General features: G+C 40.2%; 1 protein-coding gene across 1 annotated transcript in view; it reads right to left on the reverse strand.

Moving 5' to 3' along the window:
* LOC128645138 (pleckstrin homology domain-containing family G member 3-like) overlaps positions 1-16,150 on the reverse strand; it is a 290,986-nt gene that overhangs the window by 39,569 nt on the left and 235,267 nt on the right. The window contains 5 exon segments of the mRNA XM_053697909.1: positions 543-553; positions 9,258-9,296; positions 14,321-14,416; positions 14,978-15,011; positions 15,311-15,397. Of these exon segments, the coding sequence (XP_053553884.1) occupies positions 543-553; positions 9,258-9,296; positions 14,321-14,416; positions 14,978-15,011; positions 15,311-15,397 (267 nt within the window).

Genomic DNA, 16,150 nt, shown 5'->3' on the forward strand with positions numbered 1-16,150 from the left:
GACCCTATTATAGACCTTATTTTGTAATAAAGGAATTTTTGGCATATTTGGAGACCCTCTGTACTATTTTTTCATTTTATGCCTTGGGAGCTTGGTAGTAGCTTCAGGTGGGTTTTTCCTGTTGGATTGTAGTGCTGGATTCTATTTTGCTCTGTAAACTGTAAGAACAGCAAACATGAGAACTACTCCTGAATGATGTGTTGCTTTGCTGTGAACACGGAGGGATAACAATCTCAAAGAGCAGACAGTTTGCACACAGAGCACCTCTAACTATTTATTCTGCAGAATGCCTTTATCATCTATACAAGCTTAATGTTGTATATGCTGGGTTTTAGAACAACTGCAAACTTTCATGGGTGATGTACAACTAATAAAATTCCAAACGTTTTCCATAAATTTTGACTTGCCACAGCAATGCACTATATAACATTGCATTGGTAAATTGTTAAACTAGATACTTGCTAAACTATTATTGTAGCCTTAATGGCTTCCTTTTATGCGTAAGCCTAATTAAAAATACTATAGGAAACTGAAGGTCTTACCTTTAATCCAACTTCAAGTCATAAAGAGAAACATGGGGGAAAAAAAGATAAAAAATATATACATTATATTAAGATGTTACTATTATACATAGCAGCTAACACTACCAATGCAACACCATAGTTAAATGTGAAACTACGTACATAATTATCTGTAAACAATATAATAATAGTTTTTTAAATTAAACTTTCATTACTCAAATAGAGCATAAAATAAAAAAAAACTTTCCAAATTTACCTTTCCATGAAAACATAATGAGTTAGACTCTGAAAAATGCACTAAGGCCGCAGTGTAATAATGTTATATATCTGTATAGATGTAAATTTGATAATAAAAGTAAACTGGAAAGCTTATTAAAATTGCACACCCTTTGAGATCATGAACATTTCATTTCTACTTCCATATCCCTTTAAAGGGACATTAAACCCCAAAAAAATATTTCAGGATTCAGATAGAGTGTGTAATTTTAAACAACATTCCAATTAACTTCTATAATCTAATTTGCTTCATTCTTTAGATATCCTTTGTTGAATAAATAGCAATGCTCAAAGGTGAGCCAATCACACAAGGCATCTATGTGCAGCCACCAATCAGCAGCTATGTGAGCCTATCTAGATATGTTTTTAAACAATGGATATCAAGAGAATGAAGCAAATTAGATAATAGAAGTACATTCGAAAGTTGTTTAAAATTACTTGTTCTATCTGAATCATGAAAGAAAAAAAATTGGGTTTAACCCCTTAACGACTGAGGACGTGCAGGGTACGTCCTCAGAAAAAAGGCAGTTAACGCCTGAGAACGTACCCTGCACGTCCTCAGTGTGGAAAGCAGCTGGAAGCGATCCTGCTCGCTTCCAGATGCTTTCCGGTTATTGCAGTGATGCCTCGATATGGAGGCATCCTGCAATAACCTTTGTAAGCCATCCGGTGCAGAGAGAGCCACTCTGTGGCCCTCTCTGCACCGGAGATCGGTGGCTTACTGCGTTAGTGGGTGGGAGCCGGACCGGGAGGCGGGTGGCGGCCATCGATGGCCCTGGTTGTGTGAAGGGGGGCGGGATCGTGGGCGGCTGGGGGCGCGCACGGGCGCGCGCGCGCGTGCACGGGAGGGTGGGGGCGGGCGCGAACCGCTACACTACAGAAAATGCTGAAATAAAAAATGGAAAAAAATATATAAATAATGTAAAAAAAAAAAAACCATCAGCAAGGTGGTGGGGGTTTGTCTGTGTGGGGGGGGGGGGGGGGAAGCTACAAAGCTACACTACAGAAAAAAACAAAAAAAAGCACTTTTTATTGCAAACTGGGTACTGGCAGACAGCTGCCAGTACCCAAGATGGCCCCCAATAAGGCAGAGGGGAGGGTTAGAGAGCGGTTTTGGGGGGGGGATCAGGGAGGTTGGGGGCATCCTACACAGTAGCATATGTAAATATGCTAAAAAAAAAAATGTATTTATTTTTTTAAAACCCTTTTATTTTAGTACTGGCAGACTTTCTGCCAGTACTTAAGATGGCGGGGACAATTGTGGGGTGGGGGAGGGAAGGGAGCTGTTTGGGAGGGATCAGGGGGTGGGATGTGTCAGATGGGAGGCTGATCTCTACACTAAAGCTAAAATTAACCCTGCAAGCTCCCTACAAACTCCCTAATTAACCCCTTCACTGCTAGCCATAATACACGTGTGAGGCGCAGCAGGATTTAGCGGCCTTCTAATTACCAGAAAGCAACGCCAAAGTCATATATGTCTGCTATTTCTGAACAAAGGGGATCCCAGACAAGCATTTACAACCATTTGTGCCATAATTGCACAAGCTGTTTGTAAATGATTTCAGTGAGAAACCTAAAATTGTGAAAAATTTTACGTTTTTTTTAATTTGATCGCATTTGGCGGTGAAATGGTGGCATGAAATATACCAAAATGTGCCTATATCAATACTTGGGGTTGTCTACTACACTACACTAAAGCTAAAATTAACCCTACAAGCTCCCTAAAAGCTCCCTAATTAACCCCTTAACTGCTGGGCATAATACACTTGTGGTGCGCAGTGGCATTTAGCGGCCTTCTAATTACCAAAAAGCAACGCCAAAGCCATATATGTCTGCTATTTCTGAACAAAGGGGATCCCAGAGAAGAATTTACAACCATTTATGCCATAATTGCACAAGTTGTTTGTAAATAATTTCAGTGAGAAACCGAAAGTTTGTGAAAAAGTGAATGATTTTTTGTATTTGATCGCATTTGGCGGTGAAATGGTGGTATGAAATATACCAAAAACAGAATTTATGTTTACCTGATAAATTACTTTCTCCAACGGTGTGTCCGGTCCACGGCGTCATCCTTACTTGTGGGATATTCTCTTCCCCAACAGGAAATGGCAAAGAGCCCAGCAAAGCTGGTCACATGATCCCTCCTAGGCTCCGCCTACCCCAGTCATTCGACCGACGTTAAGGAGGAATATTTACATAGGAGAAACCATATGGTACCGTGGTGACTGTAGTTAAAGAAAATAAATTATCAGACCTGATTAAAAAACCAGGGCGGGCCGTGGACCGGACACACCGTTGGAGAAAGTAATTTATCAGGTAAACATAAATTCTGTTTTCTCCAACATAGGTGTGTCCGGTCCACGGCGTCATCCTTACTTGTGGGAACCAATACCAAAGCTTTAGGACACGGATGAAGGGAGGGAGCAAATCAGGTCACCTAAATGGAAGGCACCACGGCTTGCAAAACCTTTCTCCCAAAAATAGCCTCAGAAGAAGCAAAAGTATCAAACTTGTAAAATCTGGTAAAAGTGTGCAGTGAAGACCAAGTCGCTGCCCTACATATCTGATCAACAGAAGCCTCGTTCTTGAAGGCCCATGTGGAAGCCACAGCCCTAGTGGAATGAGCTGTGATTCTTTCGGGAGGCTGCCGTCCGGCAGTCTCGTAAGCCAATCTGATGATGCTTTTAATCCAAAAAGAGAGAGAGGTAGAAGTTGCTTTTTGACCTCTCCTTTTACCTGAATAAACAACAAACAAGGAAGATGTTTGTCTAAAATCCTTTGTAGCATCTAAATAGAATTTTAGAGCGCGAACAACATCCAAATTGTGCAACAAACGTTCCTTCTTTGAAACTGGTTTCGGACACAGAGAAGGTACGATAATCTCCTGGTTAATGTTTTTGTTAGAAACAACCTTTGGAAGAAAACCAGGTTTAGTACGTAAAACCACCTTATCTGCATGGAACACCAGATAAGGAGGAGAACACTGCAGAGCAGATAATTCTGAAACTCTTCTAGCAGAAGAAATTGCAACTAAAAACAAAACTTTCCAAGATAATAACTTAATATCAACGGAATGTAAGGGTTCAAACGGAACCCCCTGAAGAACTGAAAGAACTAAATTGAGACTCCAAGGAGGAGTCAAAGGTTTGTAAACAGGCTTGATTCTAACCAGAGCCTGAACAAAGGCTTGAACATCTGGCACAGCTGCCAGCTTTTTGTGAAGTAACACCGACAAGGCAGAAATCTGTCCCTTCAGGGAACTTGCAGATAATCCTTTTTCCAATCCTTCTTGAAGGAAGGATAGAATCCTAGGAATCTTAACCTTGTCCCAAGGGAATCCTTTAGATTCACACCAACAGATATATTTTTTCCAAATTTTGTGGTAAATCTTTCTAGTTACAGGCTTTCTGGCCTGAACAAGAGTATCGATAACAGAATCTGAGAATCCTCGCTTCGATAAAATCAAGCGTTCAATCTCCAAGCAGTCAGCTGGAGTGAAACCAGATTCGGATGTTCGAACGGACCCTGAACAAGAAGGTCTCGTCTCAAAGGTAGCTTCCAAGGTGGAGCCGATGACATATTCACCAGATCTGCATACCAAGTCCTGCGTGGCCACGCAGGAGCTATCAAGATCACCGACGCCCTCTCCTGATTGATCCTGGCTACCAGCCTGGGGATGAGAGGAAATGGCGGGAACACATAAGCTAGTTTGAAGGTCCAAGGTGCTACTAGTGCATCCACTAGAGCCGCCTTGGGATCCCTGGATCTGGCCCCGTAGCAAGGAACTTTGAAGTTCTGACGAGAGGCCATCAGATCCATGTCTGGAATGCCCCACAGGTGAGTGACTTGGGCAAAGATTTCCGGATGGAGTTCCCACTCCCCCGGATGCAATGTCTGACGACTCAGAAAATCCGCTTCCCAATTTTCCACTCCTGGGATGTGGATAGCAGACAGGTGGCAGGAGTGAGACTCCGCCCATAGAATAATTTTGGTCACTTCTTCCATCGCTAGGGAACTCCTTGTTCCCCCCTGATGGTTGATGTACGCAACAGTTGTCATGTTGTCTGATTGAAACCGTATGAACTTGGTCCTCGCTAGCTGAGGCCAAGCCTTGAGAGCATTGAATATCGCTCTCAGTTCCAGAATATTTATCGGTAGAAGAGATTCTTCCCGAGACCAAAGACCCTGAGCTTTCAGGGATCCCCAGACCGCGCCCCAGCCCATCAGACTGGCGTCGGTCGTGACAATGACCCACTCTGGTCTGCGGAATGTCATCCCTTGTGACAGGTTGTCCAGGGACAGCCACCAACGGAGTGAGTCTCTGGTCCTCTGATTTACTTGTATCTTCGGAGACAAGTCTGTATAGTCCCCATTCCACTGACTGAGCATGCACAGTTGTAATGGTCTTAGATGAATGCGCGCAAAAGGAACTATGTCCATTGCCGCTACCATCAACCCGATCACTTCCATGCACTGAGCTATGGAAGGAAGAGGAACGGAATGAAGTATCCGACAAGAGTCTAGAAGTTTTGTTTTTCTGACCTCTGTCAGAAAAATCCTCATTTCTAAGGAGTCTATAATTGTTCCCAAGAAGGGAACCCTTGTTGACGGGGATAGAGAACTCTTTTCCACGTTCACTTTCCAACCGTGAGATCTGAGAAAGGCCAGGACGATGTCCGTGTGAGCCTTTGCTTGAGGAAGGGACGACGCTTGAATCAGAATGTCGTCCAAGTAAGGTACTACCACAATGCCCCTTGGTCGTAGCACAGCTAGAAGGGACCCTAGTACCTTTGTGAAAATCCTTGGAGCAGTGGCTAATCCGAAAGGAAGCGCCACGAACTGGTAATGTTTGTCCAGGAATGCGAACCTTAGGAACCGATGATGTTCCTTGTGGATAGGAATATGTAGATACGCATCCTTTAAATCCACCGTGGTCATGAATTGACCTTCCTGGATGGAAGGAAGAATAGTTCGAATGGTTTCCATCTTGAACGATGGAACCTTGAGAAACTTGTTTAAGATCTTGAGATCTAAGATTGGTCTGAACGTTCCCTCTTTTTTGGGAACTATGAACAGATTGGAGTAGAACCCCATCCCTTGTTCTCTTAATGGAACAGGATGAATCACTCCCATTTTTAACCGGTCTTCTACACAATGTAAGAACGCCTGTCTTTTTATGTGGTCTGAAGACAACTGAGACCTGTGGAACCTCCCCCTTGGGGGAAGTCCCTTGAATTCCAGAAGATAACCTTGGGAGACTATTTCTAGCGCCCAAGGATCCAGAACATCTCTTGCCCAAGCCTGAGCGAAGAGAGAGAGTCTGCCCCCCACCAGATCCAGTCCCGGATCGGGGGCCAACATTTCATGCTGTCTTGGTAGCAGTGGCAGGTTTCTTGGCCTGCTTTCCCTTGTTCCAGCCTTGCATTGGTCTCCAAGCTGGCTTGGCTTGAGAAGTATTACCCTCTTGCTTAGAGGACGTAGCACTTTGGGCTGGTCCGTTTTTACGAAAGGGACGAAAATTAGGTCTATTTTTTGCCTTGAAAGGCCGATCCTGAGGAAGGGCGTGGCCCTTACCCCCAGTGATATCAGAGATAATCTCTTTCAAGTCAGGGCCAAACAGCGTTTTCCCCTTGAAAGGAATGTTTAGTAGCTTGTTCTTGGAAGACGCATCAGCCGACCAAGATTTCAACCAAAGCGCTCTGCGCGCCACAATAGCAAACCCAGAATTCTTCGCCGCTAACCTAGCCAATTGCAAAGTGGCGTCTAGGGTGAAAGAATTAGCCAATTTGAGAGCATTGATTCTGTCCATAATCTCCTCATAAGGAGGAGAATCACTATCGAGCGTCTTTATCAGCTCATCGAACCAGAAACATGCGGCTGTAGCGACAGGGACAATGCATGAAATTGGTTGTAGAAGGTAACCCTGCTGAACAAACATCTTTTTAAGCAAACCTTCTAATTTTTTATCCATAGGATCTTTGAAAGCACAACTATCCTCTATGGGTATAGTGGTGCGTTTGTTTAAAGTGGAAACCGCTCCCTCGACCTTGGGGACTGTCTGCCATAAGTCCTTTCTGGGGTCGACCATAGGAAACAATTTTTTAAATATGGGGGGAGGGACGAAAGGAATACCGGGCCTTTCCCATTCTTTATTAACAATGTCCGCCACCCGCTTGGGTATAGGAAAAGCTTCTGGGAGCCCCGGCACCTCTAGGAACTTGTCCATTTTACATAGTTTCTCTGGGATGACCAACTTTTCACAATCATCCAGAGTGGATAATACCTCCTTAAGCAGAATGCGGAGATGTTCCAACTTAAATTTAAATGCAATCACATCAGGTTCAGCCTGTTGAGAAATGTTCCCTGAATCAGTAATTTCTCCCTCAGACAAAACCTCCCTGGCCCCATCAGACTGGGTTAGGGGCCCTTCAGAGATATTAATATCAGCGTCGTCATGCTCTTCAGTATCTAAAACAGAGCAGCCACGCTTACGCTGACAAGGGTTCATTTTGGCTAAAATGTTTTTGACAGAATTATCCATTACAGCCGTTAATTGTTGCATAGTAAGGAGTATTGGCGCGCTAGATGTACTAGGGGCCTCCTGAGTGGGCAAGACTCGTGTAGACGAGGGAGGGAATGATGCAGTACCATGCTTACTCCCCTCACTTGAGGAATCATCTTGGGCATCATTGTCATTATCACATAAATCACATTTATTTAAATGAATAGGAATCCTGGCTTCCCCACATTCAGAACACAGTCTATCTGGTAGTTCAGACATGTTAAACAGGCATAAACTTGATAACAAAGTACAAAAACGTTTTAAAATAAAACCGTTACTGTCACTTTAAATTTTAAACTGAACACACTTTATTACTGCAATTGCGAAAAAACATGAAGGAATTGTTCAAAATTCACCAAATTTTCACCACAGTGTCTTAAAGCCTTAAAAGTATTGCACACCAAATTTGGAAGCTTTAACCCTTAAAATAACGGAACCGGAGCCGTTTTAAGCTTTAACCCCTTTACAGTCCCTGGTATCTGCTTTGCTGAGACCCAACCAAGCCCAAAGGGGAATACGATACCAAATGACGCCTTCAGAAAGTCTTTTCTAAGTATCAGAGCTCCTCTCACATGCGACTGCATGCCATGCCTCTCAAAAACAAGTGCGCCACACCGGCGCGAAAATGAGGCTCTGCTTAAGCTTTGGGAAAGCCCCTAAGGAATAAGGTGTCTAATACAGTGCCTGCCGATATTATTATATCAAAATACCCAGATAAAATGATTCCTCAAGGCTAAATATGTGTTAATAATGAATCGATTTAGCCCAGAAACAGTCTACAGTCTTAATAAGCCCTTGTGAAGCCCTTATTTATGATCGTAATAAACATGGCTTACCGGATCCCATAGGGAAAATGACAGCTTCCAGCATTACATCGTCTTGTTAGAATGTGTCATACCTCAAGCAGCAAGAGACTGCACACTGTTCCCCCAACTGAAGTTAATTGCTCTCAACAGTCCTGTGTGGAACAGCCATGGATTTTAGTTACGGTTGCTAAAATCATTTTCCTCATACAAACAGAAATCTTCATCTCTTTTCTGTTTCTGAGTAAATAGTACATACCAGCACTATTTCAAAATAACAAACTCTTGCCTGTACAACGGCAAAGAGAATGACTGGGGTAGGCGGAGCCTAGGAGGGATCATGTGACCAGCTTTGCTGGGCTCTTTGCCATTTCCTGTTGGGGAAGAGAATATCCCACAAGTAAGGATGACGCCGTGGACCGGACACACCTATGTTGGAGAAATGGGCCTAGATCAATACTTTGGGATGTCTACTAAAATAAAATATATACATGTCAAGGGATATTCAGGGATTCCTGAAAGATATTAGTGTTCTAATGTAACTAGCGCTAATTTTGGAAAAAAATGGAAATAGCAAAGTGCTACTTGTATTTATGGCCCTATAACTTGCAAAAAAAGCAAAGAACATGTAAACATTGGGTATTTCTAAACTCAGGACAAAATTTAGAAACTATTTAGCATGGGTGTTTTTTGGTGGTTGTAGATATGTAACAGATTTTGGGGCTCAAAGTTAGAAAAAGTGTGTTTTTTTCAATTTTTCCTCATATTTTATCATTTTTTTTATAGTAAATTATAAGATATGATGAAAATAATGGTATCTTTAGAAAGTCCATTTAATGGCGAGAAAAACGGTATATAATATGTGTGGGTACAGTAAATGAGTAAGAAGAAAATTACAGCTAAACACAAACACCGCAAAAATGTAAAAATAGCCTTGGTCCCAAACGGACAGAAAACGGAAAAGTGCTGTGGTCATTAAGGGGTTAATGTCCCTTTAAATTGATTTTAGAGTTTCTAGGATGCCAGGGAGCTGACAATTTTGGTATTTCTCATATTTAGCAAACTAAAAAAACAAACAAAAAAAAGTAATCTTACCTTTCTCTCCCAATTGCTTTAGAATGTGCTTGGAAGGCTCTGAAAAAAGGAAATTAAAACATTTAAGCATAAAAAAATTAAAGTGCCAATCTCACGACCCATTAAAAGGGAGCACTATGGCAGGAAAAAGTACTCACACACAGGACATACTGCCTCATATGAAACCCTATCATACAGTTTTATATGGAGTATTACTACCCTATCATACAGTTTTATATGGAGTATTACTACCCTATCATACAGTTTTATATGGAGTATTACTACCCTATCATACAGTTTTATATGGAGTATTACTACCCTATCATACAGTTTTATATGGAGTATTACTAATGCAACAGGTGTACCATTTGATTGTTCCAGGCTCTTCCTCTTTCTAAGTAAAAGTTTAGCACATCTCAAGCTGAATGGGTTTAACTCTATTTCAAAATAAACTTAAAAACAGAATTTATGTTTACCTGATAAATTACTTTCTCCAACGGTGTGTCCGGTCCACGGCGTCATCCTTACTTGTGGGATATTCTCTTCCCCAACAGGAAATGGCAAAGAGCCCAGCAAAGCTGGTCACATGATCCCTCCTAGGCTCCGCCTACCCCAGTCATTCGACCGACGTTAAGGAGGAATATTTGCATAGGAGAAACCATATGATACCGTGGTGACTGTAGTTAAAGAAAATAAAATATCAGACCTGATTAAAAAACCAGGGCGGGCCGTGGACCGGACACACCGTTGGAGAAAGTAATTTATCAGGTAAACATAAATTCTGTTTTCTCCAACATTGGTGTGTCCGGTCCACGGCGTCATCCTTACTTGTGGGAACCAATACCAAAGCTTTAGGACACGGATGAAGGGAGGGAGCAAATCAGGTCACCTAAATGGAAGGCACCACGGCTTGCAAAACCTTTCTCCCAAAAATAGCCTCAGAAGAAGCAAAAATATCAAACTTGTAAAATTTGGTAAAAGAGTGCAGTGAAGACCAAGTCGCTGCCCTACATATCTGATCAACAGAAGCCTCGTTCTTGAAGGCCCATGTGGAAGCCACAGCCCTAGTGGAATGAGCTGTGATTCTTTCAGGAGGCTGCCGTCCGGCAGTCTCGTAAGCCAATCTGATGATGCTTTGAATCCAAAAAGAGAGAGAGGTAGAAGTTGCTTTTTGACCTCTCCTTTTACCAGAATACACAACAAACAAGGAAGATGTTTGTCTAAAATCCTTTGTAGCATCTAAATAGAATTTTAGAGCGCGAACAACATCCAAATTGTGCAACAAACGTTCCTTCTTCGAAACTGGTTTCGGACACAGAGAAGGCACGACTATCTCCTGGTTAATGTTTTTGTTAGAAACAACTTTTGGAAGAAAACCAGGTTTAGTACGTAAAACCACCTTATCTGCATGGAACACCAGATAAGGAGGAGAACACTGCAGAGCAGATAATTCTGAAACTCTTCTATTTTACAAAAAATCACATCTATTTAAATGAGAAGGAACCTTGGCTTCCCCACAGTCAGAACACAATCTATCTGGTAGTTCAGACATGTTAAACAGGCATAAACTTGATAACAAAGCACAAAAAACGTTTTAAAATAAAACCGTTACTGTCACTTTAAATTTTAAACTGAACACACTTTATTACTGCAATTGCGAAAAAGTATGAAGGAATTGTCCAAAATTCACCAAAATTTCACCACAGTGTCTTAAAGCCTTAAAAGTATTGCACACCAAATTTGGAAGCTTTAACCCTTAAAATAACGGAACCGGAGCCGTTTTTATATTTAACCCCTTTACAGTCCCTGGAATCTGCTTTGCTGAGACCCAACCAAGCCCAAAAGGGAATACGATACCAAATAATGCCTTCAGAAAGACTTTTCTATGTATCAGAGCTCCACACACATGCAGCTGCATGTCATGCTGTTCTCAAAAACAAGTGCGCCATACCGGCGCGAAAATGAGGCTCTGACTATGATTAGGGAAAGCCCCTATAGAATAAGGTGTCTAAAACAGTGCCTGCCGATATTATTTTACAAAAAATACCCAGATTAAATGATTCCTCAAGGCTAAATATGTGTAAATATGATCGATTTAGCCCAGAAAATGTCTACAGTCTTAATAAGCCCTTGTGAAGCCCTTATTTACTATCTGAATAAAAATGGCTTACCGGATCCCATAGGGAAAATGACAGCTTCCAGCATTACATCGTCTTGTTAGAATGTGTCATACCTCAAGCAGCAAAAGACTGCTCACTGTTCCCCCAACTGAAGTTAATTCCTCTCAACAGTCCTGTGTGGAACAGCCATGGATTTTAGTAACGGTTGCTAAAATCATTTTCCTCATACAAACAGAAATCTTCATCTCTTTTCTGTTTCAGAGTAAATAGTACATACCAGCACTATTTTAAAATAACAAACTCTTGATTGAATAATAAAAACTACAGTTAAACACTAAAAAACTCTAAGCCATCTCCGTGGAGATGTTGCCTGTACAACGGCAAAGAGAATGACTGGGGTAGGCGGAGCCTAGGAGGGATCATGTGACCAGCTTTGCTGGGCTCTTTGCCATTTCCTGTTGGGGAAGAGAATATCCCACAAGTAAGGATGACGCTGTGGACCGGACACACCTATGTTGGAGAAATTATGTTTAGCTTTTTACAATGGCTTACACAGTTCTTGTGGGGCATAAAAATATCAAAATACTCCCAATGTATTTTGCAGACCCCTATGTATTTAATTATTCATGCAAATAAAAAGTCTTCTTTACTTTTATTTATTCATTACTGATATTTTTAGGGTCTGCGTGTCTCGCTCACACCTGGACAAAATGTTACTGTATTAAACAACTGATAGTTTTTCTAATTATACCCAGACCTAGCAGCTAAGGATACCCTGATCCCATACAATACAATATCTCGCACCAGACTTTCTGCGGCCTTTATCTGCAGGATACACGCCATTCCCAGGATTGTATCTATTGCGAGATGGATCTAGAGACAGGACATAGACAACCTGTTAGGATATTGCATGGCTTTGACTCCATATTACGTAATAGAAGCCGTGGGTCAGCCCAGCTGGGGAGACACCAACTATGTCTCTGGGAATAAGCTTGGCCGGACATAGTTGTTTTCTGGCAGAGAAGCAAATTTGTTTCCTTATTTTTTTTAAAGAATTATGTAAATCTGACACATTTACCGATCGCCCTTGGTTATTTATTTTAAATAAAAATCACAACACCCTATTTTGTGTTATTAGGTGCATGAATACAAGCATACAATCTGATGAAAACAATACGGTATTGCAAAGCAACTATGGCCCCATATGGGCCAAGCAGTAACGATTCATAAGCAGATCCACTTCCTTGAGTGTAGCACACAAGGAGGAATAGGAAAAATAGGAAAACAGGATAGATCTTTGTTTATGCCCAAAAGAGAGGAAACTTAAACAAGTTAAAAGTACTTGTTAATACATTTTGCAATTTTCTCCAAGTTCCAAACCCTATAAAGATGCAACATCATCTAATTCACTTTATTCACATACAGACATTACTTCTTATTTTATTTCTATTTACTTAATTATTATAAAATAGTGTAAGCACTTTTTTTTATTTAGCTATAGCGTCAATAATTGCAAGTATGTAATAATTACTGTAATAATTCAGTATGCACATGATAGTATCAGGTATATCCAAACATGCATGACCGGAATGAGTTACTTTAGAAATTATACTGAGTTAAAGGGACAGTAAAGTGATTGTCAAGTTGCGCCATATTTAAAGCGACATTTGTTACATCTTTTGAAATAAACATTAGTTTCATTCATCATTTTATTTTTTAAATAAAAATAAAGTTATTAATACTTAAAACTTTCAATCCAAGTACCCGTAATCCACCTGGCTCCATGTCAATTTTTATGACGTTGGCATCCAAATGAAATTGTGGCGATTAGGAGACCAAAACCGCCCCCTCTATCTACAGCACATGCTCGAGTTACTTAACAGAGTTGAAAAGTAAAAGTGCGCTCCCGTGTGACGCATGCTTGTTGATCACTCAAGGGAATCCCATCTGACGTCATTCACAGCTATTAAATTAAAATGCTTGTTTGGTCAAGAGGATTACGATCGCAGCAAAACCACACACAACTTAGCTCTCTACTACACGAGTAAAGAATAGCGTGATTCATTGTTTACATTGTGACGTAGAGGTATATGCACATGCTCACATCTTACTGCCTCGGGAACGGATGCTTACGTAGAGAGCAGGAGGGACCGCTCTCCACATCGCACTGAGCATAGAGCAGGAAGTATAATGGGGGCGAAGCGAGGCGTGGGAACAATAAATGTTTACCTGACAATTATAAATTGTTTTGCAATCAAATTTAAAAGAATAAAATAAAATAGTGATTTTACTAATTAAGGGATAGTCAACCTACAGGAACGCTTAAAGGGGCGCAACTTAACAATCACTTTAAACACTTCTTTCTTATGTGTACAAATTGTTCGGTTCCCCCACACTTCCTAGAGAAGCCATAAAGCAATATTTACAAGCTAGGCTTTTACAAATTTATAAAACCAGCTATTTGATTTGCAGCACGTGCAAGTTACAGAGTTTGCTTTTTGGTCACGTAGCTAGCGTGAGACAAAAACACAATTTGTACACAAAATCCAGATGTATTAAATGTCCTTTTACAGGGCCATTCTAGTGTAAAACTAAATGCTCTTTTTCATGACGCCATTTTATTATTCATTTATCATTCTGCTCCAGATGAGAATAAAGCCTGTTTCTCATTGGTTCATTATCTGCATCCTCATCTGGAGTGGAACAGAAACACAACTCTATATATTTAACACCTTTGCAAAAGTTACAGATAATAAAACAACGGCATTGGCTTAAATATAAAATCATCTTATTAAATACAGCAGGTTTTGTATTTTTAAACTGGGATGTCCCTCCAACTGACAATAATGAGGTTGTATTATGAATAAGTGATTCTCTTCCAGATTATGAAGTAAAGTGATACTGCATCTTTATTCTAACTAATCAGCCATGTAAGTAAGAACAGATCGGTTATAACATTTGTACCTGATTGTCTACGTCCTGAACGATTTGTGACCCCGGGTTCTATTGCAGACATGGTCTTTTTCAACCTTTCTGGGCTGTACCGGTATCGTGCAGAATCTGAGCAACAACAAAAATATATATATATATATATTAAAATCTTACGTGCAATAACCACAAACAAAAAACAGCAACAGGTGATACATGAACAAACAGCTAGCACAATACACACAAATATTATTAATACAAACACACATATACACAGTTAACGTGAGCTTAAAGCAATAGTCTAGTCAAAATTAAACTTTCATGATTCAGATAGAGCTTGCCATTTTAAGCAACTTTATAATTTACTCCTATTCATTTTTCTTCATTCTCTTTTTATCTTTATTTGAAAAAGCAAGAATGTAAGGATAGAACCCGGCCCATTTTTGGTTCAGAACCTGGGTAGCACTTTCTAAATGTAGCCACCAATCAGCAAGCGCTACCAAGGTGGCAAACCAAAAATGGGCCGGCTCCTAAGCTTACATTCAAATAAAGATACCAAGAGAACAAAGAAAAATTGATAATAGGAGTAAATTACAAAGTTGCCTAAAATTGCATGCTCTATCTGAATCATGAAAGTTTAATTTTGACTAGACTATCCCTTTAAGGTTTAAGATACACAGATTGTAGACTTACATATCGAATCCATCTCTAAAATAGCTTCCTTAGCCTGAAATAAAAAAACATTTATATCACCTTCATGTTATATTTCAAGCTTCAAAAAAACTTCATGTTATTGCTGAACATAAACCAATTTACATCCTGCATAATCTGTGTAAGATACGTTACAACAAACACTAAGGGAAAGAATAATTGCGCTAAATCCCATACAGCCTATTTCCAACTGAGACTAAAATAAAAGCAACTTGTGGAAGGTTTGAATTAATGAAAGTAAACGTAAAAAAAAAAAAAGGTACAATGAACAATCAAACGCGCATTTAAGTGCCCTGTTTGTCTAGTTGCCGCTACCTTCTGCGGGATGATCGCATGGTGATTCTCTAAAATAAGCTTCTTGATGTGATGAGTCCATAGATGTTTCTCTTCCATGGTCTTGGCCTGCACAAGACAAGTTATGTTTGCAGTCAAATGACAAGCTGGCCCATGACTTCACCCCTACAGTATAATCTTCTTCTTTCACAAACACAAGGCGGCCTAACAATCTATCTTCTGTCTAAAGACTCTAGAGGTCAGACCACTATTAAAGGGACATGAAAACCAATTTTATTTTTTCTTCATGATTTAGACACAGCATACACATTTAAACAATTTATTTCCCTTATCTAATTTGCTTAATTTTCTTGGTATCCTTTGTTGAAGTAGTAGTAATACACTACTGGGAGCTAGCTGCAAGTCAATGACATGAGACATACATGTGCAGTCACCAATAAGCAGTTTCTGAGCCTACCTAGGCATTCTTTTCAACACAGGATACAAAGAGAAATTAGATAATAAAAATAAATTGGAAAGTTATTTAAAATGGCATGCTCTATCTGAATCATGAAATAAAAAAACTGGGTTAAATAAAGGAACAAAAAGGAACAAATACATTCGCTAAATTGTTGTTTGGGAGCTCTAATGCTTGTGTCTCCTGGATGGGATTTTATCTATGGATTTAATACATTTGCAAAGGTTAAACACTGGAGCACTGTCACTCACAAACTTTTGAGTTACAATAAAACAGTATTCTACTTCTAACTATACATGGTATAAGTATTTTATCTAAGCCAAATAACTCTTAAAGGGACATTGATGGGATGCATTACTTATATCTTGTTAAATAATGTTCATTATTGTAAAACAACCATTATT

The sequence above is a fragment of the Bombina bombina genome, chromosome 1, assembly GCF_027579735.1.
Source record: "Bombina bombina isolate aBomBom1 chromosome 1, aBomBom1.pri, whole genome shotgun sequence".
Lineage (NCBI taxonomy): Eukaryota > Metazoa > Chordata > Amphibia > Anura > Bombinatoridae > Bombina > Bombina bombina.